Below are 25,919 nucleotides of genomic sequence, written 5' to 3'. Positions count from 1 at the left end.
GCTTGACCGTTAAGGGTGCTGTAACCCCCGAAAGTACACTCCAGTCCAAACCAAAAAAAAAATTATTTTCTGTGTTTGTGAATTGTGTGCGCAGTAGCCGCACGTGCATCAACAAAGTAGTGCCAAGCGTGCGCCTGTGTCATAAGTAAAGGGCCGGCTGGCTTGACCGTTAAGGGTGCTGTAACCCCCGAAAGTACACTCCAGTCCAAACCAAAAAAAAAATTATTTTCTGTGTTTGTGAATTGTGTGCGCAGTAGTCGCACGTGCATCAACAAAGTAGTGCCAAGCGTGCGCCTGTGTCATAAGTAAAGGGCCGGCTGGCTTGACCGTTAAGGGTGCTGTAACCCCCGAAAGTACACTCCAGTCCAAACCAAAAAAAAAATTATTTTCTGTGTTTGTGAATTGTGTGCGCAGTAGCCGCACGTGCATCAACAAAGTAGTGCCAAGCGTGCGCCTGTGTCATAAGTAAAGGGCCGGCTGGCTTGACCGTTAAGGGTGCTGTAACCCCCGAAAGTACACTCCAGTCCAAACCAAAAAAAATATTATTTTCTGTGTTTGTGAATTGTGTGCGCAGTAGTCGCACGTGCATCAACAAAGTAGTGCCAAGCGTGCGCCTGTGTCATAAGTAAAGGGCCGGCTGGCTTGACCGTTAAGGGTGCTGTAACCCCCGAAAGTACACTCCAGTCCAAACCAAAAAAAAAATTATTTTCTGTGTTTGTGAATTGTGTGCGCAGTAGCCGCACGTGCATCAACAAAGTAGTGCCAAGCGTGCGCCTGTGTCATAAGTAAAGGGCCGGCTGGCTTGACCGTTAAGGGTGCTGTAACCCCCGAAAGTACACTCCAGTCCAAACCAAAAAAAATATTATTTTCTGTGTTTGTGAATTGTGTGCGCAGTAGTCGCACGTGCATCAACAAAGTAGTGCCAAGCGTGCGCCTGTGTCATAAGTAAAGGGCCGGCTGGCTTGACCGTTAAGGGTGCTGTAACCCCCGAAAGTACACTCCAGTCCAAACCAAAAAAAAAATTATTTTCTGTGTTTGTGAATTGTGTGCGCAGTAGCCGCACGTGCATCAACAAAGTAGTGCCAAGCGTGCGCCTGTGTCATAAGTAAAGGGCCGGCTGGCTTGACCGTTAAGGGTGCTGTAACCCCCGAAAGTACACTCCAGTCCAAACCAAAAAAAATATTATTTTCTGTGTTTGTGAATTGTGTGCGCAGTAGTCGCACGTGCATCAACAAAGTAGTGCCAAGCGTGCGCCTGTGTCATAAGTAAAGGGCCGGCTGGCTTGACCGTTAAAGGGTGCTGTAACCCCCAAGTACACTCCAGTCCAAACCAAAAAAAAAATTATTTTCTGTGTTTGTGAATTGTGTGCGCAGTAGCCGCACGTGCATCAACAAAGTAGTGCCAAGCGTGCGCCTGTGTCATAAGTAAAGGGCCGGCTGGCTTGACCGTTAAGGGTGCTGTAACCCCCGAAAGTACACTCCAGTCCAAACCAAAAAAAAAATTATTTTCTGTGTTTGTGAATTGTGTGCGCAGTAGCCGCACGTGCATCAACAAAGTAGTGCCAAGCGTGCGCCTGTGTCATAAGTAAAGGGCCGGCTGGCTTGACCGTTAAAGGGTGCTGTAACCCCCGAAAGTACACTCCAGTCCTAACCAAAAAAAAATTATTTTCTGTGTTTGTGAATTGTGTGCGCAGTAGCCGCACGTGCATCAACAAAGTAGTGCCAAGCGTGCGCCTGTGTCATAAGTAAAGGGCCGGCTGGCTTGACCGTTAAGGGTGCTGTAACCCCCGAAAGTACACTCCAGTCCAAACCAAAAAAAAAATTATTTTCTGTGTTTGTGAATTGTGTGCGCAGTAGCCGCACGTGCATCAACAAAGTAGTGCCAAGCGTGCGCCTGTGTCATAAGTAAAGGGCCGGCTGGCTTGACCGTTAAGGGTGCTGTAACCCCCGAAAGTACACTCCAGTCCAAACCAAAAAAAATATTATTTTCTGTGTTTGTGAATTGTGTGCGCAGTAGTCGCACGTGCATCAACAAAGTAGTGCCAAGCGTGCGCCTGTGTCATAAGTAAAGGGCCGGCTGGCTTGACCGTTAAGGGTGCTGTAACCCCCGAAAGTACACTCCAGTCCAAACCAAAAAAAAAATTATTTTCTGTGTTTGTGAATTGTGTGCGCAGTAGCCGCACGTGCATCAACAAAGTAGTGCCAAGCGTGCGCCTGTGTCATAAGTAAAGGGCCGGCTGGCTTGACCGTTAAGGGTGCTGTAACCCCCGAAAGTACACTCCAGTCCAAACCAAAAAAAATATTATTTTCTGTGTTTGTGAATTGTGTGCGCAGTAGCCGCACGTGCATCAACAAAGTAGTGCCAAGCGTGCGCCTGTGTCATAAGTAAAGGGCCGGCTGGCTTGACCGTTAAAGGGTGCTGTAACCCCCGAAAGTACACTCCAGTCCAAACCAAAAAAAAATTATTTTCTGTGTTTGTGAATTGTGTGCGCAGTAGCCGCACGTGCATCAACAAAGTAGTGCCAAGCGTGCGCCTGTGTCATAAGTAAAGGGCCGGCTGGCTTGACCGTTAAAGGGTGCTGTAACCCACAAAGTACACTCCAGTCCAAACCAAAAAAAAAATTATTTTCTGTGTTTAGCCGCACGTATATATCAAATCGATATAACATAAATGGAGGACCAAACTTTCTCCGATAAAAATAAAATAGAGAAAGATCAAGAACCACTTCCTCCTAGTGCTGAAGCTGCTGCCACTAGTCATGACATAGACGATAACATGCCATCAACGTCGTCTGCCAAGGCCGATGCCCAATGTCATAGTAGAGGGCACATACAATCCCAAATGGCAAAGTTCAGGAAAATGACCTTGAAAAAGACATTTAAATCAGCTGAAGAGAAACGTAAACTTGCCAATATGCCATTTACGACACGGAGTGGCAAGGAACGGCTAAGGTCGATCCCTAGTATGTTCATGACTAGTGGTTCAGCTTCACATGACGATGGAAGCACTCCTCCCACTAAAAAAATCAAAAGAGTTAAGCTGGCAAAAGCACAGCGAAGAACTGTGCTTTCTAAGAAGATATCACAAATCCCCAAGGAGAGTCCAAGTGTGGTGGTGGTTGCGATGCCTGACCTTCCCAGCACTGGACGGGAAGAGGTGGCTCTTTCCACCATTTGCACGCCCCCTGCAAGTGCTGAAAGGAGCACCCACAGTCCACTTGCTGATATGCAAATTGAAGATGTCACTGTTGAAGTACAACAGGATGAGGATACTGGTGTAGCTGGCGCTGAGGAGGAAGTTGGCGAGGAGGATTCTGATGGTGATGTGGTTTGTTTAAATCAGGCTCCGGGGGAGACAGTTGTTGTCCGTGGGATGAAAAAGCCCATCACGGTCATGCCTGGGCAGAAGACCAAACATTCCACCTCTTTGGTCTGGCAATATTTCTATCCAAATCCGGACAACAACTGTCTTGCCATATGTACCATATGTAAAGGTGAAATAAGTAGGGGTAGGGACGTCAACCACCTAGGAACATCCTCCCTTATACGGCACCTGCAGCGCGTTCATAAAAAGTTACTGTCAAGTTCAGAAACTTTGGCTCAGACCGTAAGCAGTCCAGGGACACCTAAATCCCGTTGTCCTGTTGTATCCAAGCGCCTGCAAACCACACCGTCAACTCCCTCCTCGTCAATTTCCTCCTTAGTCAGGATCGGAAGTAGTCCTGCAGGCCATATCACTGGCATGACTGACTCTCCTATCCGGGATTCCTCCGGAGGATCCTGCATTGCTACGCCTACTGCTGCCGCTGCTGCTGTTGCTGCTGCTGCTGGGAGTCGTTCATCATCCCAGAGAGGAAGTAGGAACACCACTACTTTTACTAAACAATTGACCCTCCAACAGTCCTTAGCGAGGAGGATGAAGTACGACAGCAGTCATCCTGAAGCAAAACGTATAACTGAGGCCTTGACTGCTATGTTGGTGTTAGACGTGCGTCCGGTATCCGCCATTAGTGCAGTGGGATTTAGACAATTGATGGAGGTAGTGTGTCCCCGGTTCCAAATCCCGTCTAGATTCCACTTCACTAGGCAGGCGATACCGAGACTGTACAGAAACGTCAGAAAAAGTGTCCTCAGTGTCCTGAAAAATGCCGTTGTACACAATGTCCACTTAACCACGGACATGTGGACAAGTGGAACAGGGCAGACTAAGGACTATATGACTGTGACAGCCCACTGGGTAGATGTATCACCTTACGCAGCAACAGCAGCAGCGTCACCAGTAGCAGCATCTCAGAAACGCCAGCTCGTTACAAGGCAGGCTACGCTGTGTATCACCGGTTTCAGTAAGAGGCACACCGCCGACAACCTCTTAGAGAAACTGAGGGAAATCATCGCCCAGTGGCTTACCCCACTTAGACTCTCCTGGGGATTTGTGATATCTGACAACGCCACCAATATTGTGCGGGCATTACATCTGGGCAAATTCCAGCACGTCCCATGTTTTGCTCACACAATAAACTTGGTGGTGCAGAATTTTCTGAAAAGCGACAGGGGCGTGCAGGAGACGCTTTGGGTGGCCCGAAAAATTTCTGGCCACTTTCGCCATTCAGCGACTGCGTGCCGAAGACTGGAGCGCCAGCAAACACTCTTGAACCTGCCCCGCCATCACCTGAAGCAAGAGGTTGTGACGCGGTGGAACTCAACCCTCTATATGCTTCAGAGGATGGAGGAGCAGCAAAAGGCCATACAAGCCTATACATCCACCTATGACATAGGCAAAGGAGGGGGTATGCACCTGACTCAAGCGCAGTGGAGAATGATTTCCGTGTTGTGCAAGGTTCTTCAGCCCTTCGAACTTGCCACACGTGAAGTCAGTTCAGACACTGCCAGCTTGAGTCAGGTCATTCCCCTCATCAGGCTTTTGCAGAAGCAGCTGGAGAAAGTGAAGGAGGAGCTAAGACGGAGCGATTCCGCTCGGCATGTGGGACTTGTGGATGAAGCCCTTCATTCGCTTTGCCAGGATTCCAGGGTGGTCAATCTGTTGAAATCAGACCACTACATTTTGGCCACCGTGCTCGATCCTAGGTTTAAAGCCTATGTGGTGTCTCTCTTTCCGGCCGACACAAGCCTGCAGAGGTGCAAAGACCTGCTGGTGAACACACTGTCAGCTGAAGCGGAACGTGACACGTCAACGGCTCCTTCTTCATTTTCTCCCGCAACTGGGGCTGCCAGGAAAAAACTTAGGTATCCTAAGCAACCCGCTGGCGGTGATGCAGGGCAGGCAGGACCAAGTTTGGACATCTGGTCCGGACTGAAGGACCTGGCAACAATTTCTGACATGTCTACTGTCACTGCATATGATACTGTCACCATTGACAGAATGGTGGAGGATTACATCGGTGACAGCATCCAAGTAGGCATGTCAGACAGTCCATACCTGTACTGGCAGGAAAAAGAGGCAATTTGGAGGCCCCTGTACAAACTGGCTCTATTTTACCTGAGTTGCCCCCCCTCCAGTGTGTACTCCGAAAGAGTGTTTAGTGCAGCCGGGAACCTTGTCAGCGAAAGGCGTAGGAGGTTGCTTCCACAGAATGTGGAGAAGATGATGTTCATCAAAATGAATTATCAGCTCTTCCAGGGAGACCAGCCTCCAGAACGTACAGAGGGACCTGTGGTGGTGGATTCAAGTGGGGACGAGTTAATACTTTGTGAGGATGAGGATGTACACACTGAAGAGGGTGAGGAATCGGTGGATGAGGAGGATGAGGATGACATCTTGCCTCCGTAGAGCCAGTTTGTGCAGGGACACATTAATTGCCAGCTTGTTTTGTGGGGGCCCAAACGAACCAATCATTTCAGCCACAGTTGTGTGGCAGACCCTGGCGCTGAAATGATTGATTTGTTAAAGTGTGCATGTCCTGTTTATACAACATAAGGGTGGGTGGGAGGGCCCAAGGACAATTCCATCTTGCACCTCTTTTTTTCTTTGCATTATGTACAGTTTGGGGCCTAGTTTTTCTAACTGCCATCCTGTCTGCCACTGCAGTGTCACTCCTAGATGGGTCACGTGTTTGTGCCGCCCACTCGTGTCGCTTAGCATAGTCATCCAGCTACCTCGGTGCAACCTTTTGGACATAAAAACACTATTGTGAGGTGTGAGGTGTTCAGAATAGACTGGAAATGAGTGGAAATTAAGGTTATTGAGGTTAATAATAGCATAGGAGCAGAAAAACCTACAAATTCTGTGATTTTAGCTGTTTTTATGCTTTTTTTCAAAAAAATACAGATCCAAAACACAAAACCCAGAACCCAAAACACGGAAGGGTGGTTTTGGCAAAACCAATCCAGATCCAAAACACGAAGAAAGATCCAGATCCAAAACCAAAACACAAAACACGAAAAGTGGCCGGTGCACACCCCTAGTACAAATGCAGTATGTTATGGAGCCAGTATCTGATGTAGTGTGCTATAGCAGGTCACAGACTGTTGTATTGTAAGGCAGCAGAGGCTAGGCCAGTGTACTCTTGCAGGTGTACAAATTATGCAGTATGTTATGGAGGAAACTATCTGATGCAGTGTGCTATAGCAGGTCACACACTGGTGTATTGTCCTAAGGCAGCCAAGACTAGCCCAGTGTACTGTTGCAGGTGTACAAATCATGCAGTGTGTTATGGAGGACACTATCTGATCCGATGCAGTGTGCTATAGCAGGTCACAGACTGTTGTAATGTACTAAGGCAGCAGAGGCTAGCCCAGTGTACTATTGCGGGTGTACAAATCATGCAGTGTGTTATGGAGCCAGTATCTGATGCAGTGTGCTATAGGAGGTCACACACTGGTGTATTGTACTAAGACAGCAGAGGCTAGGCCAGTGTACTATTGCGGGTGTACAAATCATGCAGTGTGTTATGGAGCCAGTATCTGATGCAGTGTGCTATAGCAGGTCACAGACTATTGTAATGTACTAAGGCAGCAGAGGCTAGCCCAGTGTACTATTGCGGGTGTACAAATCATGCAGTGTGTTATGGAGCCAGTATCTGATGCAGTGTGCTATAGCAGGTCACAGACTATTGTATTGTACTAAGACAGCAGAGGCTAGGCCAGTGTACTATTGCAGGCAGGGGCGGATTGGGAATTAAAAGTGGCCCTGGAAAAAAATGTGGAAGAGGCCCTATGTGCGCACGCCGTAGGCGTGCTCCCGGAAAAGTGGGTATGGCCTAATTACAAGAGGTGTGGTCTAATGAGAAATGCCATGCCCACAAGCCACTCCCCCCATTATTTCATGCTAGGGGCATGCCCACAGCTCCAGGAGATGATAGCCATGCCCCCAATCCCTCTCTCCAGTGAATAAGCACAGCGAGCAGGTGAATGAGTATTTTCTTACCTATATGATCTCTCTGCAGCGGAGAACCTCTGAAGAAATTGATCCTTCTTGGACAGGCAGTTTCTTGAGTCGGTGATCACTATTCATGCTGAGATCACATGGTCCGGAAGCGGCCTGTTTGTGTAGCAATAAAGCCAATGTCATCATCATGCAACAGAGGTTTAACCAGATAATACATAGTAACAGATGTTTTGGGGCAGGACAAAATGGGAGTTTCCTATATTGAACAATTTAATATTAATAAAATATATTTGCTCATTTGGTACCATTTGCATTAGAATATAGTTTCATTAGAATTGTTATCTTACTGAAGATTACTGTGCCCCAGTGTTTTCTTCTAATAGTACCAGTGGTCCTACCGTCCTCTATGTGTGTGTCCAGCATCATCACCTTGGTGTGTCTCCAGCCTATCCCCTTACGTGTTTCTTCAGCGCTATCCCCCTGCGCCTCTCCAGTGCCACCCCCAATTCTCTCTGGCACCATCCGCCTGTGTCTCCCCACAGTGCCATCATCCTGCGCCTCCCCGGTGCCATCATCCTGCATCTCCTCAGTGGCGTCTTCCTGCCCTAGTACAGAATAGCCCTTCTTTCTCACACACAGGTCATCTCCCCTTAGCACAGAATACCCCCCTCCCCACAGATCATCATCTCCAGCAACCCTAGTGTAGCAGAGCCCCTCCCCACAGACAGATCATCTCCACCTAGTACAGCAGACCCCTTCCCACAGAAATATCATCTCCCCTTAGAACAGAGCATCTCAGTATAGCATTCCCCTCCCCCACAGAAATATCATATCTCCTTAGAACAAAATGAGCCCACCCCACAGACAGATCATCTCAGTATAGCAGATCCCCTCCCCCACAGAAAGTCCATCTCCCCCAGTTCAGCAGATCTCCCCTCACCCCCTCCCCCTTAGACACATCATCTCCCCTCACCCCCCCTTAGACACATCATCTCCCCTCCCTTAGACACATTATCTCCCCTCCCCCTTAGACACATCATCTCCCCTCCCTTAGAAACATCATCTCCCCTCCCCCCTCCCCCTTAGACACATCATCTCCCCTCCCTTAGACACATCATCTCCCCTCCCCCCCTCCCCCTTAGACACAGCATCTCCCCTCACCCCCTCCCCCTTTGACACTTAGACAGATCATCTCCAGTCACCCTCTCCCCCTTAGACAGATCATCTCCCCTCACCCTCTCCCCCTTAGACAGATCATCTCCCCTCACCCTTAGACACATCATCTCCCCTCACCCCCTCCCCCTTGGACACATCATCTCCCCTCCCCCTTAGACAGCTCATCTCCCCTCACCCCCTCCCCCTTAGACACATCATCTCCCCTCACCCCCCCACCCTTAAACACATCATCTCCCCTCACCCTCTCACCCTTAAACACATCATCTCCCCTCACCCTCTCACCCTTAAACACATCATCTCCCCTCACCCTCTCACCCTTAAACACATCATCTCCCCTCACCCTCTCACCCTTAAACACATCATCTCCCCTCACCCTTAAACACATCATCTCCCCTCACCCCCTCCCCCTTAGACAGATCATCTCCCCTCACCACCTCCCCCTTAGACAGATCATCTCCCCTCACCACCTCCCCCTTTGACAGATCATCTCCCCTCACCACCTCCCCCTTAGACAGATCATCTCCGCTCACCACCTCCCCCATAGACAGATCATCTCCCAATTCTCTCTGGCACCATCCGCCTGTGTCTCCCCACAGTGCCATCATCCTGCGCCTCCCCGGCACCATCATCCTGCATCTCCTCAGTGGCGTCTTCCTGCCCTAGCACAGAATAGCCCTTCTTTCTCACACACAGGTCATCTCCCCTTAGCACAGAATACCCCCCTCCCCACAGATCATCATCTCCCGCATCCCTAGTGTAGCAGAGCCCCTCCCCACAGACAGATCATCTCCACCTAGTACAGCAGACCCCTTCCCACAGAAATATCATCTCCCCTTAGAACAGATCATCTCAGTATAGCATCCCCCCTCCCCCACAGAAATATCATATCTCCTTAGAACAAAATGAGCCCACCCCACAGACAGATCATCTCAGTATAGCAGATCCCCTCCCCCACAGAAAGTCCATCTCCCCCCAGTTCAGCAGATCTCCCCTCACCCCCTCCCCCTTAGACACAACATCTCCCCTCACCCCCCCCCTTAGACACATCATCTCCCCTCCCTTAGACACATCATCTCCCCTCCCCCCTCCCCCTTAGACACATCATCTCCCCTCCCTTAGACACATCATCTCCCCTCCCCCCCTCCCCCTTAGACACATCATCTCCCCTCCCCCCTCCCCCTTAGACACATCATCTCCCCTCCCTTAGACACATCATCTCCCCTCCCCCTTAGACACATCATCTCCCCTCACCCCCTCCCCCTTTGACACTTAGACAGATCATCTCCAGTCACCCTCTCCCCCTTAGACAGATCATCTCCCCTCACCCTCTCCCCCTTAGACAGATCATCTCCCCTCCCCCTTAGACACATCATCTCCCCTCACCCCCTCCCCCTTAGACACATCATCTCCCCTCCCCCTTAGACAGCTCATCTCCCCTCACCCCCTCCCCCTTAGACACATCATCTCCCCTCACCCCCTCACCCTTAAACACATCATCTCCCCTCACCCTCTCACCCTTAAACACATCATCTCCCCTCACCCTCTCACCCTTAAACACATCATCTCCCCTCACCCTCTCACCCTTAAACACATCATCTCCCCTCACCCTTAAACACATCATCTCCCCTCACCCCCTCCCCCTTAGACAGATCATCTCCCCTCACCACCTCCCCCTTAGACAGATCATCTCCCCTCACCACCTCCCCCTTAGACAGATCATCTCCCCTCACCACCTCCCCCTTAGACAGATCATCTCCCCTCACCACCTCCCCCATAGACAGATCATCTCCCCTCACCACCTCCCCCATAGACAGATCATCTAACCCTCACCACCTCCCCCTTAGACAGATCATCTCCCCTCACCCCCTCCCCCTTAGACACATCATCCCCCTTTCCCCTTAGACAGATCATCTCCTCTCCCCCTTAGAAGGGCCCCCACCCCAGACATTCCGAGTCTCTCCTGATGGACCTAGCCCCAATGTCCTGCACTGCAGCTAGCCAGAATCTCTCCTCTCTGCCCTCTCCCCAGGCTGTGAAATTAAACTTGACACTTCACAGCCTGGGGACCGAAGAGTAGAGAGGAGACAGACTGCCTGGGCGTCCTCCCATTCCCGCCGGTGCCGCAACTTACCTCTGCCGCAGGCCACTCCACTTCTTTCCTTCTTCACTCCTCTGCGGCGTGTGACGACAAAGGCATGCTGGGCGGGGTTTAAATAGGCCGCGCTGGCCTCGAGAGAGAGGCTCAGGCGCGGCAAGGCAGAGGCAGAGCTGACACTCAGCCGGCCCGGGTGCCTGTAAAAAAATAGTAAGTCTGTGTCAAGACCCAGCGGCCGCGGGTGACGGGGATAAGGGGGCGGGGCCTCAATGGAAAAGCGGCCCCACAACCAATCGGCCCACCGGGATTTTCCCTGCAGAATGTAACTGCCAATCCGCCCCTGATTGCAGGTGTACAGTACAACTCATGCAGTATGTTATGGAGCCAGTATCTGATGCAGTGTGATATAGCAGGTCACAGACTGTTGTATTGTCCTAAGGCAGCCGAGACTAGCCCAGTGTACTGTTGCAGGTGTACAAATCATGCAATGTGTTATGGAGCCACTATCTGATGCAGTGTGCTCTAGGAGGTCACACACTGGTGTATTGTCCTAAGGCAGCAGAGGCTAGCCCAGTGTACTGTTGCAGGTGTACAAATGCAGTATGTTATGGAGCCACTATCTGATGCAGTGTGCTATAGGAGGTCACACACTGGTGTATTGTCCTAAGACAGCAGAGGCTAGGCCAGTGTACTATTGCAGGTGTACAAATCATGCAGTGTGTTATGGAGCCACTATCTGATGCAGTGTGCTATAGCAGGTCACACACTGCTATATTGGACTAAGGCAGCAGAGGCTAGGCCAGTGTACTATTGCAGGTGTACAAATCATGTAGTATGGTATGGAGGACACTATATGGTAAGTCACAGACTGGTGTATCTGGAAGGGCGGTTACTCTGCCAGGAGTCTGGGGGAACTCACCAAAATTCAGGAGTCTCCCGGACATTCTGGGAGATTAGTATCAGTAATCTCCAGTTTAAAGATTCCCCAATCCAGCAGCTTGTGCCCATACTGTACAGTACAGATATTTTTCATTGATTATCAGATAATTCTCAGCAAATCACAGCTCTGCAGTAGCAGTCGGCAAATTGGCTGATTGGTAGTGTGTGGAGACAATCTATAGCCCCAATTGACCACTGAAATTCAACATGTTGGACAACCTGATTTAGTTATTCTGATCATTTTTTGATCGGAATCGGCAATCAGTGAATCCCATACATTGCCATTTTTTTTGTGACAATCATCTGCAAAATGCCAAATTGACCCAATTAATAGCAGATGTATGGGGGCCTTAAAGTAAGCTTTTGAGCATGGCCTTTTATCTCATCTAGTTTTATTACTGTTTTGTTACCAATTGTACAGTGCAACGGAATATACTGGCGCTATATAAATAACTATAATTAAATAGCACCATCCAAGCTGAGATCACAGGCTGCAGCCGCGGCTCCTGCCTACACCAGTCATGCTGTGTCTGATTACTGTGGTCACTGGATAATCTCACTGAGATAGCGGTTTGGACTGTTATATTGGCCATCAATCATGGCTGCTGAGATTGTGGCTACTCTGGCACTTATATTAATAGCACACTGATTGTATGTGGAATGGATTTTGATGGTCTGCACTCTGCATGTAATATTTATACCTCTGCATCAATGGAGGTTCTTTGTAATTAGCAGCAAGAGCCACTGCAGTCTGATAGTTTTCTATGAGATTTAAATAAAATAAAGAATTGGCTGGTTTAGGGCTCTATTTATTAACATTATTTTTACTAAAATAAAGTGAAAAAGGGTGTTTTCACACCCTTTTCACATTATTTTAGTATCACCTATAGTTATTACAAGGCAATTGGAGTAGAATTCGTAAAATTCTACTCCAACCCCTAAGTATCACTTATTTTTAGTAATCAGATCGCATTTCCCATAATTGTAATGGGAAATATGATCCGCCCATAGTTACTAAAAATAAATTGTAAAAAAATATCGGGGAAAGCCCTGTGATAATAACGCCACCTGGAGGTGGCGTTATCCAGGGTCTCCCCCGGTTACCGGCCTCCTGCCCTGCTCTAACGGGGAGAGTAGAGCCGGGAGTCGGTCCCAGTAATCAGCTGTGTGGTCTAAACAGGGCCGCCTTCAGAAATTGTGGGGCCTGGGATGTACCAAATAGGTAGGGCCCCCCCAGCCCCCATTATACAGAACACAGCAACCCCCCCCCAGTAATCTCCCTTCCCCCTCACAACGAGGGGCCCACGGGCACCCACCCACTACTTTTTCCCTGCCAAATTTACACTCCCTGACGGGCTCAGCCGGTGGTCCGCTTCTACCAGCGCGCGGCCACCTGTGCCCAGTACTATATCCCCTCCCTACCTCTCCAACCGCCCGCCGCTGCTATCGTGTTTGTGGCTGCTTGTGGGAGGCAGGCAGAGAGGATGCTCCCGGCTGCTCGATTGTGCTATAGGCTAGCAGCACAGAGCAGGCTGGGAGCATCCACTCTGCCTGCCTCCCACAGCCAGCCACATACACGGCAGCAGCGTCGCGCAGTCAGAGATGTCAGAGAGATAGTGAGAGGATATAGGAGTGGGCGCTGGCAGCCGCGGCCCCCCGGCCGAGAGTCTGAGACTGTCAGTGAACGTAAGTTTAGCAGGGGTCGAAGTAGTAGTGGACAGGTGTTAGGAGGAGTGGACAGGCCCCCAGAGTGTCCGGGCCCGAGACTACAGGCCCGGCAGTCCCCCCCCTGATGGCGGCCCTGGGTCTAAACAGACCGCAAGCTAATTCACTGCAAAAAAAAATAATTGGTAAAAAAAAAATGTACTTACCTGACTCCAGGGACCGGTGATCGGGCCTCCGGTGATGACTCCCCTCCGGTCAGCTGGGGGGGTCGCGGGGGTGGGGCTTAGCGCCGGGGGGTAGCAGCGACGGTCGGCGCATGCGAGTGCACTAAGTCACAGTATTTTTTGTGAAAATACCGTGATAAGACTCCGGAGGTGATTCGCAGGGACAGAGCTTTATCGCAAGCTCTGTCCCTGCAAGGGATTTGTGGTAAATCCCTGTGATATTGCCTGAAATCGCAATGCGAATTCAGTCGATAATATCACACTACAATCTGCATTTAATATGCGGATTGTAGTAAATAGAGCCCACAGTCTTTAACTTTTGATTATATATTATTATCCTAAAATTGGAACTAGTGGATTTATAATACCAGTGTTGATATTACTCTGCTGAATGATTGGATACAAAAAATTTTTTTGTCAGAATTGATTATGGGGTCTATTTACTAATACTCCACATACCGTGGAGTCAATGCCACTCCTGCTTCGCCCGCTACGAAGCAGTAGCCGGCTACCACAGCTGTTACTAATAATAGACCTGCTGAGGAGTCCCTCTGCGGTAACATCTGAGACCCTTTGCCATAGGTGTCTATGGCAGCGCTAAGTGACCCAGGTGTAGTGCGATATTGAAGCCTGCACTTAGCGCTGGCAGGCTGCAGGCAGAGAAAATCCCTTCAGTACATACTGAGAAGCGGTATGTACAGGGATTTTCTCTGCCTTTAGAGTCTCTAACAACCCCTTATTTCCCCATAGTTCATAGATCCCTTAATACATTACATATTGGGCCTAATTCAGAGGTGGATACAGGAGTGCAAACAGTAGTATTTATTGTCCCATCTGCAACTTTATGCAAATGCCACTACAAAGCCCTTCCCTTGTGTACATCTGTGCGGCCGAGTGTGCAAGGACTGAGATGCTCATTTTTAGGTCTTAGCACACAGTAATACAAACATAGTCATGCTCCAAAGCTGGCAGAGAGGGTGCCGCTTCTGCACTTTCCCCTCCTCCCAGGGGTGCAGAGAGGGGGGGGGAGCGGGTACTATTTACCTGGGCTCAGGTTTGCCGGAGGGGCCCGGCGCCACCCCCCCCTCCCTGTTACGTCACAGGAGTCCAGCACACGCTGCTGTGTGCTGGGAGCAGTGGGAGACTGTTCGCGGCTGTTGAAAAGCAGCCACAGCAGTCTCTTATGCCTGTGGGGGGGAGCGATCACACTGATCGCGCTCCCCCTGATCACGCCCCCCTCTCCAGCACGCAGCACCGCAAAAGTTATTATTTACAGGTTTTTTTTTATTACTGAGTGGGCATGGCCTCACCTGCTCAACTAAGCCATGCCCCCTTCACCCGGGCCCCGCATGGCTCAGGGGGCATGGCTCTCTACGGCCCTGCATCCTCCCATCGGGACATACACAACTGGAAAACCACATGGTGCTGTTGTTGGTGGTGATGATGTACTGTTACCGGTCATCTGTAGCTGGTACTGCGGTGGTTCCTCACATGGTGCCGTTGTCAGTAGTGATGATGTACTGTTACCTGTCATCTGTAGCTGGTACTGTGGTGGTTCCTCACATGGTGCAGTTGTCAGTGGTGATTATGTACTGTTACCGGTCATCTGTAGCTGGTACTGTGGTGGTTCCTCACATGGTGCCGTTGTCAGTGGTGATGATGTACTGTTACCGGTCATCTGTAGCTGGTACTGTGGTGGTTCCTCACATGGTGCCGTTGTCAGTGGTTCCTAAAGTGGTACAGAAAAAAAGTGGGGTAGATACCCACGGTGATCAATATGAATGTATACATACAACTATGTTATTTAATGGTATATATATATATATATATATATATATATATATATATATAATGAAACTCAGAAAATTTATATAATGTCAGATTATTTAGTGGAAGTAATCAAGTTATTTCTGCTGCTAGAGCTAGAATATCAGGTCTATCAACCCTGGGTAATGACAAAAAGGAAAGAAGCAGGAGGTATACCAGCACTCCAAACTATATTACTATTAAGAATATATTTTCAACTCAGAATGTCAGAATGTAAATTGTAAATGAATTAAAAAAAAGTGTGAAAAGAATTGTATCTATCTCTATTTTGTTATATTCTGTACTTTGATTTTATTTGTTGCTGTTAATTTTAAGAATAAATGTGATTAATTGTTAATAGCGATCAACATTACCTTCCCTATCAACCTTTTTTTAAATTAATTTGCAATTTACATTTTGATATTCTTAATAGTAATATAGTAGGAAGCACTGGAATACCCCCTTCTCAGGCTCCACACATGGTGCTGCTGTCAGTGTTGATGATCCACCTGTCCTCTGTAAATAAAATTGAGGCTGATCACATTAGAGGATCTGACTCCGAAATAGTCCTGACTTCTCAGAACAGAGCATGGGCCTCAGGTTGGCGACCTGACATTGCAGCGCCTAGTCCCTTCCATACAACTACATTTCCTACAATGGCTGTACTGCACACTGCCCTCTGTGTAGCTGGCTGGGCCCTATATATACTTACAATTAAAGATGAGTGGTTCGATTTTTGCCTGGATCTTGCCGCAAAGTTCATCTCTCATCGACATGTCATTGAAAGATGACATTTTGCCTCGTTTTGAAATCCGAACTTGGAAGGAAGAAACCCGAGCCAAAACCGAACCACTCATCTCTATTTATATTTATAATAAAGGCAAAGGCAATCTTAGAGCCTCTAATGGAGCATACACACGGTCAGATTTGTCAGACTTGTCAGATTTGTCAGATGAACGACTGAACGATTGAACGATTTGAACGATTTGAACGATTTTACCAAAGTTTTGAACGATTTGAACGATTTGAACGATTGAACGATTTTTAAATCGTTATCGTTCATATCTGAAGGAAAAATCTGATCGTGTGTATGCACCATAACTCCCCATTTTGGACAGTTTGCACTAGAAATTGATGCAAAATACTCATGTGCTACAACAGGTACACTATAGCATTTGCAAGTAATGTCTGCATACATTTCCATGATTGTGATAAGCAGTCACTGTAACTTAGCACATGCAAGAACACATGTAACCATAACTGTCTGCATAAGTTAACTTACATTGACCGATTAACACAATCATGGATATTAATAGTTATTAACTTGGTATTAACAGCTATACGGCATAATTGTTAATACCAAGTTAATAACTATTAATATCCAAGATAATGGATAACCTTCATCCACATATTTTAGCTATATTATTCATTTTAAATCAAGGATATCTTTAGTTTTCATTGAAGGTAGCAATTATATACTTCTCAAACGTTAACTAATTTCAAACTTTCAGGCGCTGTTAAACACTATTTTACAGACATCAGTGCCACCCAGTGGAAACATAGAAAAGTAGCAGTTCCATAGGATTGTGAATTCTTTTTTTCTTGTTGAATGCTCCCATAATAAAGTAACTTTCACTCATTTGACCCAAAAACATTTTTTGTACTAAGAAATGTATTTATTTTCCATAACTTGTCTGTATGTTTAATCCTTTGTAGTTTATGAAAAAGTTTTACAATGAAACATACATTGAACGTTACAGCTCCATCCTGAGTGTCAGCTTAGAGACTGTGCTCTGGTCTCTTACTGTCTCTTTGTATCCACTGGGCGGATTCTTCGGGTCTTTATTGGTGGGACCCCTGGTCATGAAAATTGGCAGGTAAGTATAACAGTACTTCGCAAGGTTTTTAGGTGTGATACAGTAAGTAATTCTTCTTTCCATTATTTTAGTAATTTCCAGGGACAGTCCTAGTCTTTAAAGATTTGCACAGTACTTACATTTCTATGGGCCGTATTCAATTAGTTTTGCAACCGCGATACTTTTTCACATGTCGGAGTTTTCGCCTAAATCACTTGTTTTGCATGCGGAAAAGTATCGAGCGCGGACCCACTATTCGCAATATTCAATTAGAAAGGACGTGAAAACAGCGCCCGGCGAAACTGAAACAGGCGAAAAGTCCTGTCAAAAATGGGGAACTCAGCCTGACACCCCCCAAAAGATGCACTAACATTGGGGATCACTCTAGATACCCCCGATTAGCCCTAATGAAGGTATTTGGGCTACTTAAGTTGTGTCATTTGGTGCCAATTAGCGCATTAACACAAGTGGTGAAGAATAGTATAAAGCAGTATTTTTTTGTGAAAATAAGTACACACAGCAAATGTGGGGTACTTGAAAATGGGTGCTAGCATATTTTTAAGTTGCTAAAGTGAAGTTTTAAATTACGATAAAAATCCACCTTCTGCAAGCACCTGCAATAAAAAAATAATCTGCCCCATACTTGGGGACCCCCCTGAAGTCTATTTAGCTAGTTTTTAAGTTTGTCCCCCAACTTTGCACTTTTTCATCCCCAAAATGAAAGTACTTTTTTGATGTGTTCTAAAGTCTTTTTTAATTTTTTTTTAAACAGTTTATCTTTGGGGGACTGTCCCAAGGGTGCAGGGGGGTTTCCCGAAGTTTGCACCCCAAAACCGCAATTCTGTACTTTTTTGTACCTGCTATTCATAGGAAAAACTTTTCCGCTGGTTACATCGCATTGACTTTTCGCGTAGGTGGAAAGTCTTTGGAATTTAATACGGCAGAAAGTTTGAATACAGGCCCATGTGTGCTATGTGAATAAGTAATCTGTAAGCATATGATTAAGAGACTGGGTTGAGGTACCATTAGCCTGTCTAGAGTATACCTACCTGCCAAGCTCCTGACCTAATGAGACAAGCATACAGTGCTACACGCCAATATAAGAGCAAAACAATTGGGTTCAACATTACTAGCCCCTTTCACAATTCTCCTGCCTTCACCAAGCAGTGCCAAGCAGGTGGTTGCCCAACATGTGCTTACTGCCAATCCTGCCAATCTTATAATCTTGATACAAATCTGTATTGTGAGTACCAGGAGCAAAGCCAAGTTGACTTGAACTGCAGGGATCAGTTGTGAAGTACGGGATCACATTAAACAATACTGTGAAAACAGGGAACTGTACATATATTGTAGGAGGGATTGTAGAGCTAGCTTTGCAGAATTAACCAATTCTCAAGACAGCAACAATAGTGAAATAACAAACCACCAGCCTGTAGCCCCTCTCACGACCTTGTCTAGCCTGTCTTGTGGTTAGCTAGGCCTCAATCATGGGAAGATATTGCTAGGACTGTTGAATATACACACTGGGGGTACATAATGCCATAATATAATCCTTCAGAAACAGGAATGTTTTACTACAATTAACATTCAAAAGGAAGTAAGGTGGCATTAATGGGAAAAGCAAACCAGTGGGACAGTACAGATACAATGCCCTTGATCAGGGTTTCTCCATTCCACTGGGACCTTCTTATATAAAAAATGCAGTTAACACAGATGATGAAGCAAAAGCTTGGCGAAGTGTGCCAGTGGAGAAGTTGCCTATAGCAACCAATTAGCTTCTACCTATCATATTATAGAATGTACTTGGTAAATGCAACCTCAATGCTTATTGGTTGCAGTGGGCAACTTCTCCACTGGCACACTTCTCCATTCTTTTCACAGCTCCATACATCTACCTGATATTTCATTATCCATCTCTCCATGGGCACATTGTGCGGGGACAGAATTAGGATCTGTAACTGTCTGATGAGGCCTAGTACAAGAAACACCTTCCTCAGCACCCGTTATACAGTGACTCATGGACATAATCTCTGTATTCTCAGGAAAGGCACGCTGCTGCTGAACAACATCTTTTCCATTGTCCCAGCCATTTTAATGGGGACCAGTGTCCTGGCCAAATCTTTTGAGGTCATCATCGCCAGCCGCTTGGTGATAGGAATTTGTGCAGGTAAAGAATCCACCACATGTGTGCGTGTCCATGTACTCTGTACCGCTGAAAGTGGAATTAAACGGTCAAAAATTTGCATCATGTACAAATAGACTAATTTGTTACATCCCGATTTCAGCAGGACAGCACTGTCCCGTTGTTCAACCCGTGGGCCGAAGTGGCCTGCGGGTGGTCTGGTAGGGAGGTTGGGTACCCCCAACACCACAGCTGTTCGGTGGTGCTGGACCCTGGAGGCTGAATGGATGCTGTGCATATGCGTGCGGCATCCATTCAGTGCCGGGAGAGGGCTGGGGGTAGCCCAGCTAGTGACGAGTGTTGGGCTTCCCCCAGCCTGACGTTACACGGGAGGCATGCCAAGTGGACATGCCCCCAAATAACATCACTTAAGGGGCGTGACCTGTGGTAATTAGGCCATGCCCCCATTTTTCGGCCCTGGAGCCGGCCCTGAGTATAATACCAGTCTTTTTCATGATTCCAGGGCTGATCAGATATGTATGCAAAGTAAACCCAATGGTTTGTGTACATCTCAGATGGTTTTCGATCTGCGCTTGTACAGGGTCTGTACTGGGCATGTGCCAATTCTTGTACTGCGAGATCGCTCGCAGTGTCCTCTAGGCTGCAGCATGATTGATATTCTGCGGGCATTTGGGGGTGAGGAGGGGGCAGTGATGGGGACTGTGTCCAAAAATGGAAGCATGATCTCTGTTTTGTGGGAGTGTCGAGGCCAGTGTCTGCCTCTTCTGATGCAGATTTACTGGCCTCGGCTATGGAGATGAGAAAACCATTTTGAGTAGCCGTAGGCTCACCCAGATGGGCGATACGGTGACTGATGGTCGCAGTGGTGATCGATGCTGCATCTTCGGACGATGACGGCAGTTGGCGTCTTTTGTCCTCAGACGTCTCCTGTGGCATTAGCATAATATTTCAGACAGTTTTACTTTTTGAGATTATTTTTATAATTTGCATGGAATTTGGACTTTATTTCAATAAACCTTTTCTTTCTTCTAGAGGATGGGGCTCATTTCACATCATTTTAAACATGAGTTAAATCCATTTCAGCATTACTCTATGTTTAAAGGACACCCACCATTACCTTGTTAAAACAACCACTGATTCTGAATAATGTTTCTTTCATAGGTCTCTCCTCCAATGTTGTCCCAATGTACCTCGGTGAAATGTCTCCTAAAAATCTTCGAGGAGGTATTGGTGTGATGCCCCAACTATTGATCACTGTTGGTATCCTTATGGCACAGATCTTTGGAATCCGTTTCATCCTTGGAAATACAAAAGGTGGGATACTCTTATATAAAGAAAGCATTATGAATATTTATATATATGTATTGATATATACAGTATCTTTATAGTCTTGTGCTAAGTTATTAAGGCATAAAAACTACAGAAGGAAAGATGAAAGCATTTCTTTTATAACTCCATGTATGGGGTTTGTTATTCATATATACATTGCTTTATAGTTTATACTGAAGTAAATCAGTTTTGCAATCTCAGCCTCACCAGGCCAGAGGCTGTAATAGTCTATTTTTGTGAAAGAAATTTGGAAGCGAATGGCAGACAAAGAAAGCAAAAATGAAAGTCTGCTGCAACATTTATTGATGCTCACAGTCCTGGCAATTCACTAGTTACAGTTCATGTGTAAGATGCTCTCAGAAATATGGCAACATGCAGTGAGGACAACTTTTGATTTGCTTCTAATTAGCCAGATAACCAGACTTGTTTTGGTATGTGATAAATTGCATAGAAATACAGTTTACTGTCCTGTGCAACACAGCAAAATATTTTTTTCTGCCTTCACTTCCACTTTAATCAACATTTAGGATGTACCTGTTAATGGACTTTGCAGGTTGGCCCATACTGCTAGCCCTCACTGGAATTCCAGCTGTGCTAGAGCTGATTTTTCTGCCTTTTTTTCCTGAGAGTCCAAGATACACGTTGCTGCACAAGGAACAGGAGGAACAAGCCAAGAAAGGTGCGTTGTCTAATACAGGATGCAGAAAATGAATGGGTTTAGCACGGGGGGTTAAATGAAAGACCACAAAGTTACAAAGCGGAGGTGGGGTAATTATGAGGCAATCTGAGACTGTCTCATGCATGTCTGGTATTAATGGTACAGCAAACTGTTGGTGAATTATTTAAAGATACCATTTAGTAGTACTGTAACAACCCAACCACAGAACTGATTAGAGATGTAGAAAGCCCCCACAAATTACTTTTTTCTTGTGTTAAAATTCACTGGATCCCAATGGTGATTCACCTTTCCCAATTCCTGTCAGACATCTCTGTAGGGGGAATAGATAGCAGAACACATTAAAGCAAATGAAGGTGCTTGTATGGGGATTTCTTAATGTTATAGGTTTGGTTATATATGTTTATGTTTAGAATAGTGTATTGATTTTTTTGGTATGATTTTGGTAAGTTCGGTAATTCACTTGTTAGTTTTCCTTTGGTAGTTTTTCCATCCCTCTGCAATGAGATGACTGTCTGAGGTCCCTATACCTGACAGGTTGCTCCTCAGGCATGAATACTGTAAGTATATTTTGGAGGGAATCAGTATGATTCAAATCCCGACAGCAGCAGCCGGCAGGGTGAAAATCCCGATCGTCAAAAGGTAAGTATTCACTAACCTAACCCTAACACTCCCTTAGGGGTGCCTAACCCTAATCCCCCCCTAACTGCCTAAACGTAACCCCCCCTTCCCCGCCGCCTAAACCTAAGCCCCCTGGGGGGGTGCCTAACCCCCTTCCCCTAGCCTAAACCTAACCTCCTGGGGGGGGTGCCTAACCCTAAGTCCCCCCCCCCGGGAGTCCCTAACCCAACTCCACCTCCCCGGGTGGCTGTACGCACCCGGCTCACCTTCGATCAGTAAGCCGGGTGTCAGGCTCCCGTCGTAGGTCTAATGACAGGCGTAAGGATTTCGACGTCTATCATCAGTGCCTTGCCAGGATTAGACAGTCGGCAAGCTGGTGGCCGGGATTATGTCCGTCGGCTTCCCGACTGCTTCCCTTTTGGAGAACATGCTGCTACAATGTCACACAGAACCAATACGCATTGCTCTCCCTGAATGATCTCAGGTTATGGAACATGACAATAAACATATTTGTGCTCTGCACAAATCCAGTTAATACTCTTTGGAGTAGAAGCAAACAATTAAGCTTCTGCATCCTTTGTATCGTATGTTTTTATTTTACTAGATTAATTAAGCTTCTCACAATGTTCAGTGCGTATGTGCGGAAGGACAGTAATGATACAAGCATTCCCCTGGCTGCTACTCACTTTGGACACAACTCCTGTAAGAGATTGTAATATGGGCTGTGAGTGATAGAAGTAAGAGCATGTGGTGGGGTGAGGTACCATGGAAGAATATCCAAGAGCATCCCAAATATTGTAACACATAAAATCTTTATTTGCAGGTTTTTCTGTAAATGTACAATACCATTATTATTACTACATTAAGCAAGTGATAACAAACTTCCTATCAGCCTACATTCATACACCAGGTGAACAGAGATAAACCGTAATTACAATAAAGACACAGAGGGCTGATTCAGAAGTGGACGGAGACAAATGCCTCTCCAAAACCCTTCCCTTGCATGCATCCAATCGTCCGAATGTGCAAGGACTGAGGGGGTCATTCAGAGTCGGTCGCAAGCGCTGAGCACTCGCAACCGACTCGATGTTGCCCCTCTGGGCATGCGCACAACGGAGCTGGCTCCATCGTGCGCATGCGCGAGACCCGGCTAGCGACGGACGCTCCATCGCTAGGGTTCTCGCAGCAGACGGGGCGAGCTGTCGATGGTGAGTGACAGCTCGCCACGTTTGGGAGGCGGGCAGGGGGGTGCCTGCCCAAACTGAGGCGTTCCCGCCGGAACGCTTGCCGTTTGGTGGCGGCCCCAGTGAGGAGCTTCCTGTTCGATCAGAGCAGGAAGCTCCGTGGGGCTTACGAGTGCCCAGACCCAACCTTAGGGTCTGGTCGTAAGCCCCGATGGTCGCGATGGTCTTGACCATCGCGACCATCATCCATGTTGGTCGCTAGAGCTGTGGGTGTTAACCCACAGCTTAGCGATCGACAAGGAGGCAGTCGTTCAGGATGCAAGCGACTGCCCTGATTGAGTGCGACCGCTTGCAACTAACGACCGCCTCTGAATGAGGTCCTGAGACTCCCACTGTCAGCATCCGCAGGTGATGAAATACAGATTTGTGCGTCTTTAGATGCGTTATCGGTCGCACTATAGAAACTTGCACCAGCCCTATGGCAGATGCAGTTTTACCATCCGAGTATGTGGCCCTCAGTGTGAGTGGTTGAGCGTCTCTGTACACAACCGCTTTCACTTACACGCCTGCAACAACCTATAAAATGGCCATAAGACGGACCATCTCACTGTGTATGTTTAGCCACCTCCTAGTCCCTGTCCAGCTCTTTTACGAGATATATCTGATACCGTGCGTCACACTGCAGCATTGCCTTTGTAGGTACAGTCTGTCTATCGAATGCACCATAGAAGTTTTTAGGGATTTTTGTACATGCACAGTAGCAAAAAAAAAATCACTCAACTACGTGAACATTGGCATTGCATGTGCCTCTGAATCAGGCCCAGAGACGTATTGGCCGAGAAAGTGTCAGCAGAATTTCATTATTTATTGAAAGGTGGGAAAAGGTATGGTGGCGATACGCACACAGTATCAAAATCATGAGAAATAATAAAATAAAAGGTGTAGATGTGGGCCAACTGCCAGCCCATTGGCAACAACTCAATGCCTAGATGGGGGCCAACTGCCAGCTCATTGGCAACAACTCAATGCCTAGATTGGGGCCAACTGCCAGTCCATTGGCAACAACTCAATGCCTAGATGGGGGCCAACTGCCAGCCCATTGGCAACAACTCAATGCCTAGATGGGGGCCTACTGTCAACCCATCAACTGCAACTCAAGGCTTAGATGTGGGCCAACTGCCAGCCCATTGCCAACAACTCAATGCCTAGATGGGGGCCAACTGCCAGCCAATTACCAACAACTCAAGGCTTAGATCGGTACCAACCAGGGCCGACTCTAGGCTTCTCTGCGCCGAGCGTCATCCTGTGCTGCACTGCCATGCCCCTTCCCTCCCCATGAGCATATACCCAATAACGCCAGCAGGAGAGCAGTGGGCGGGATTATCCTGAGGCGGGCGATGGTGAGTTCAGACAGGGAGCAGGGCTGCATCCTTTAGGCTATGACACTACGGCCGACGGCTCTGCTAACCCATGCTTTGAGCCACCACTGGTACCAACTGCCAGCACATTGCCAACAACTTAAGGTGTCCAAACTATGACACACAAAAAGGCCTACCGGGATCATTGTTGTTGCTAATTCCAGTAGTGTAACTCCAGTAGGGTAAAATCAACCTAAATCCATGTATTGGTGGGGAGAGCACCTCAAGACCTACGGCAAGACAGCCACTGTGACTGTTCTTTCAGAGAAAACAATTAAGTCAACAATCACAATAAGCAGGGATGTGTGTATGTGTGTGTGTGGGGGTGGGTACTTCCAAAGAGGCAAGAGACCTCCCACCCAGGAAATCACTATACTGCCAACTAGTGGGACGACTCTAAGGTTGCAGGTTTCTGATTTATCCGCTCACTCACGCCCTCTCTCTGCAACTCAAGGCTTAGATGTGGGCCAACTGCCAGCCCATTGCCAACAACTCTTTGCAGAGTTATTCCTGGGCCTCCAGTAAATGACACCATAGGTCTGATGAATGTCTCATTTCATCTTACTGAGAAAGATGTTTAAGATAAGATGGCAAACATGTGACTTTGTGTAGAATACGCTTTACTCCAAGACTAAATTACCATGTAAGAAAGACGCTTGTTGAGGAGGACATTAAAAGGTCTAAGGAACCTCTGACAAGAGATGGGGAAGACTGGCCATGGGATAATAGTAATTTGTGCAATTCTCAGATCTGTGCTTTATGGATTCGTGGAAAGCCAGGAAACATGTAGGGTATCATTATACCAAGTGGAAGAAGATTATTTGGTCTGATGACACCAATGGGAAACATATAGAAATCCAGCGGAAGAACAGTCCTCAGGGGCAGATTTAGGTTTCAGGCCCCTGCTAGGCACATTATTGGCCACCCACCCCCCTTCACCCACCAATTTTATTATTTTCGCTATTAACTTAATGTGATTGTTTTTCCCTGCCTGGAACAGCAGATGAATAAACAGTGAATGTCTGTGTCTAACAGTGCCAGGTGCCACTGTGTGGGAGGTGTTGGTTGGACATGGGTCTGTCTGTCACAAACACTAAGGTAGTCCCCAGGTGACAGCTCGCACAAGGCAGCTCCCGCTCATTGTACATGCTGGAGCTTCTATATGTTAGTGTGCTTTGCCCTCAACGATCTGTCAGGCCAGCGGCCTATGGGAACTCTGATGCAAGTGGCGCCCCTAGGTATGTTTCTCACGTGGCTAGTAGGAAATCCACTGCTGGCTGTCCCAATTTACTCCCCAAAAATTAAGGTACAGCAACACTACAGATTTTTGGTAACAGCGAGGTGCTGAATAAATTATTGGAACACCAGCACCTCGTGAATTGCCCCACAAGAATAGTTTTCATATTGTGAAACATAGTGCCAGGATTATAATGGGGATGTTAC

At 47.3% G+C, this 25,919-nt stretch overlaps 1 protein-coding gene across 1 annotated transcript in view; it reads left to right on the top strand.

The window, feature by feature from the left end:
- The window catches only part of LOC148453758 (solute carrier family 2, facilitated glucose transporter member 5-like), a 52,397-nt gene that overhangs the window by 5,956 nt on the left and 20,522 nt on the right, over positions 1-25,919 (top strand). Inside the window, exons 3-6 of the mRNA XM_088461765.1 lie at positions 16,966-17,126; positions 19,148-19,272; positions 20,410-20,562; positions 21,131-21,256. Of these exons, the coding sequence (XP_088317891.1) occupies positions 16,966-17,126; positions 19,148-19,272; positions 20,410-20,562; positions 21,131-21,256 (565 nt within the window). The remainder of the gene's footprint in view (positions 1-16,965; positions 17,127-19,147; positions 19,273-20,409; positions 20,563-21,130; positions 21,257-25,919) is intronic.

Source organism: Taudactylus pleione, unplaced genomic scaffold (genome assembly GCF_031769625.1).
Source record: "Taudactylus pleione unplaced genomic scaffold, aTauple2 ptg001093l, whole genome shotgun sequence".
Taxonomy (NCBI): Eukaryota; Metazoa; Chordata; class Amphibia; order Anura; family Myobatrachidae; genus Taudactylus; species Taudactylus pleione.
Note: the sequence above shows the minus strand (reverse complement) of the source record. Positions and strands in the feature narration are given on the sequence as shown.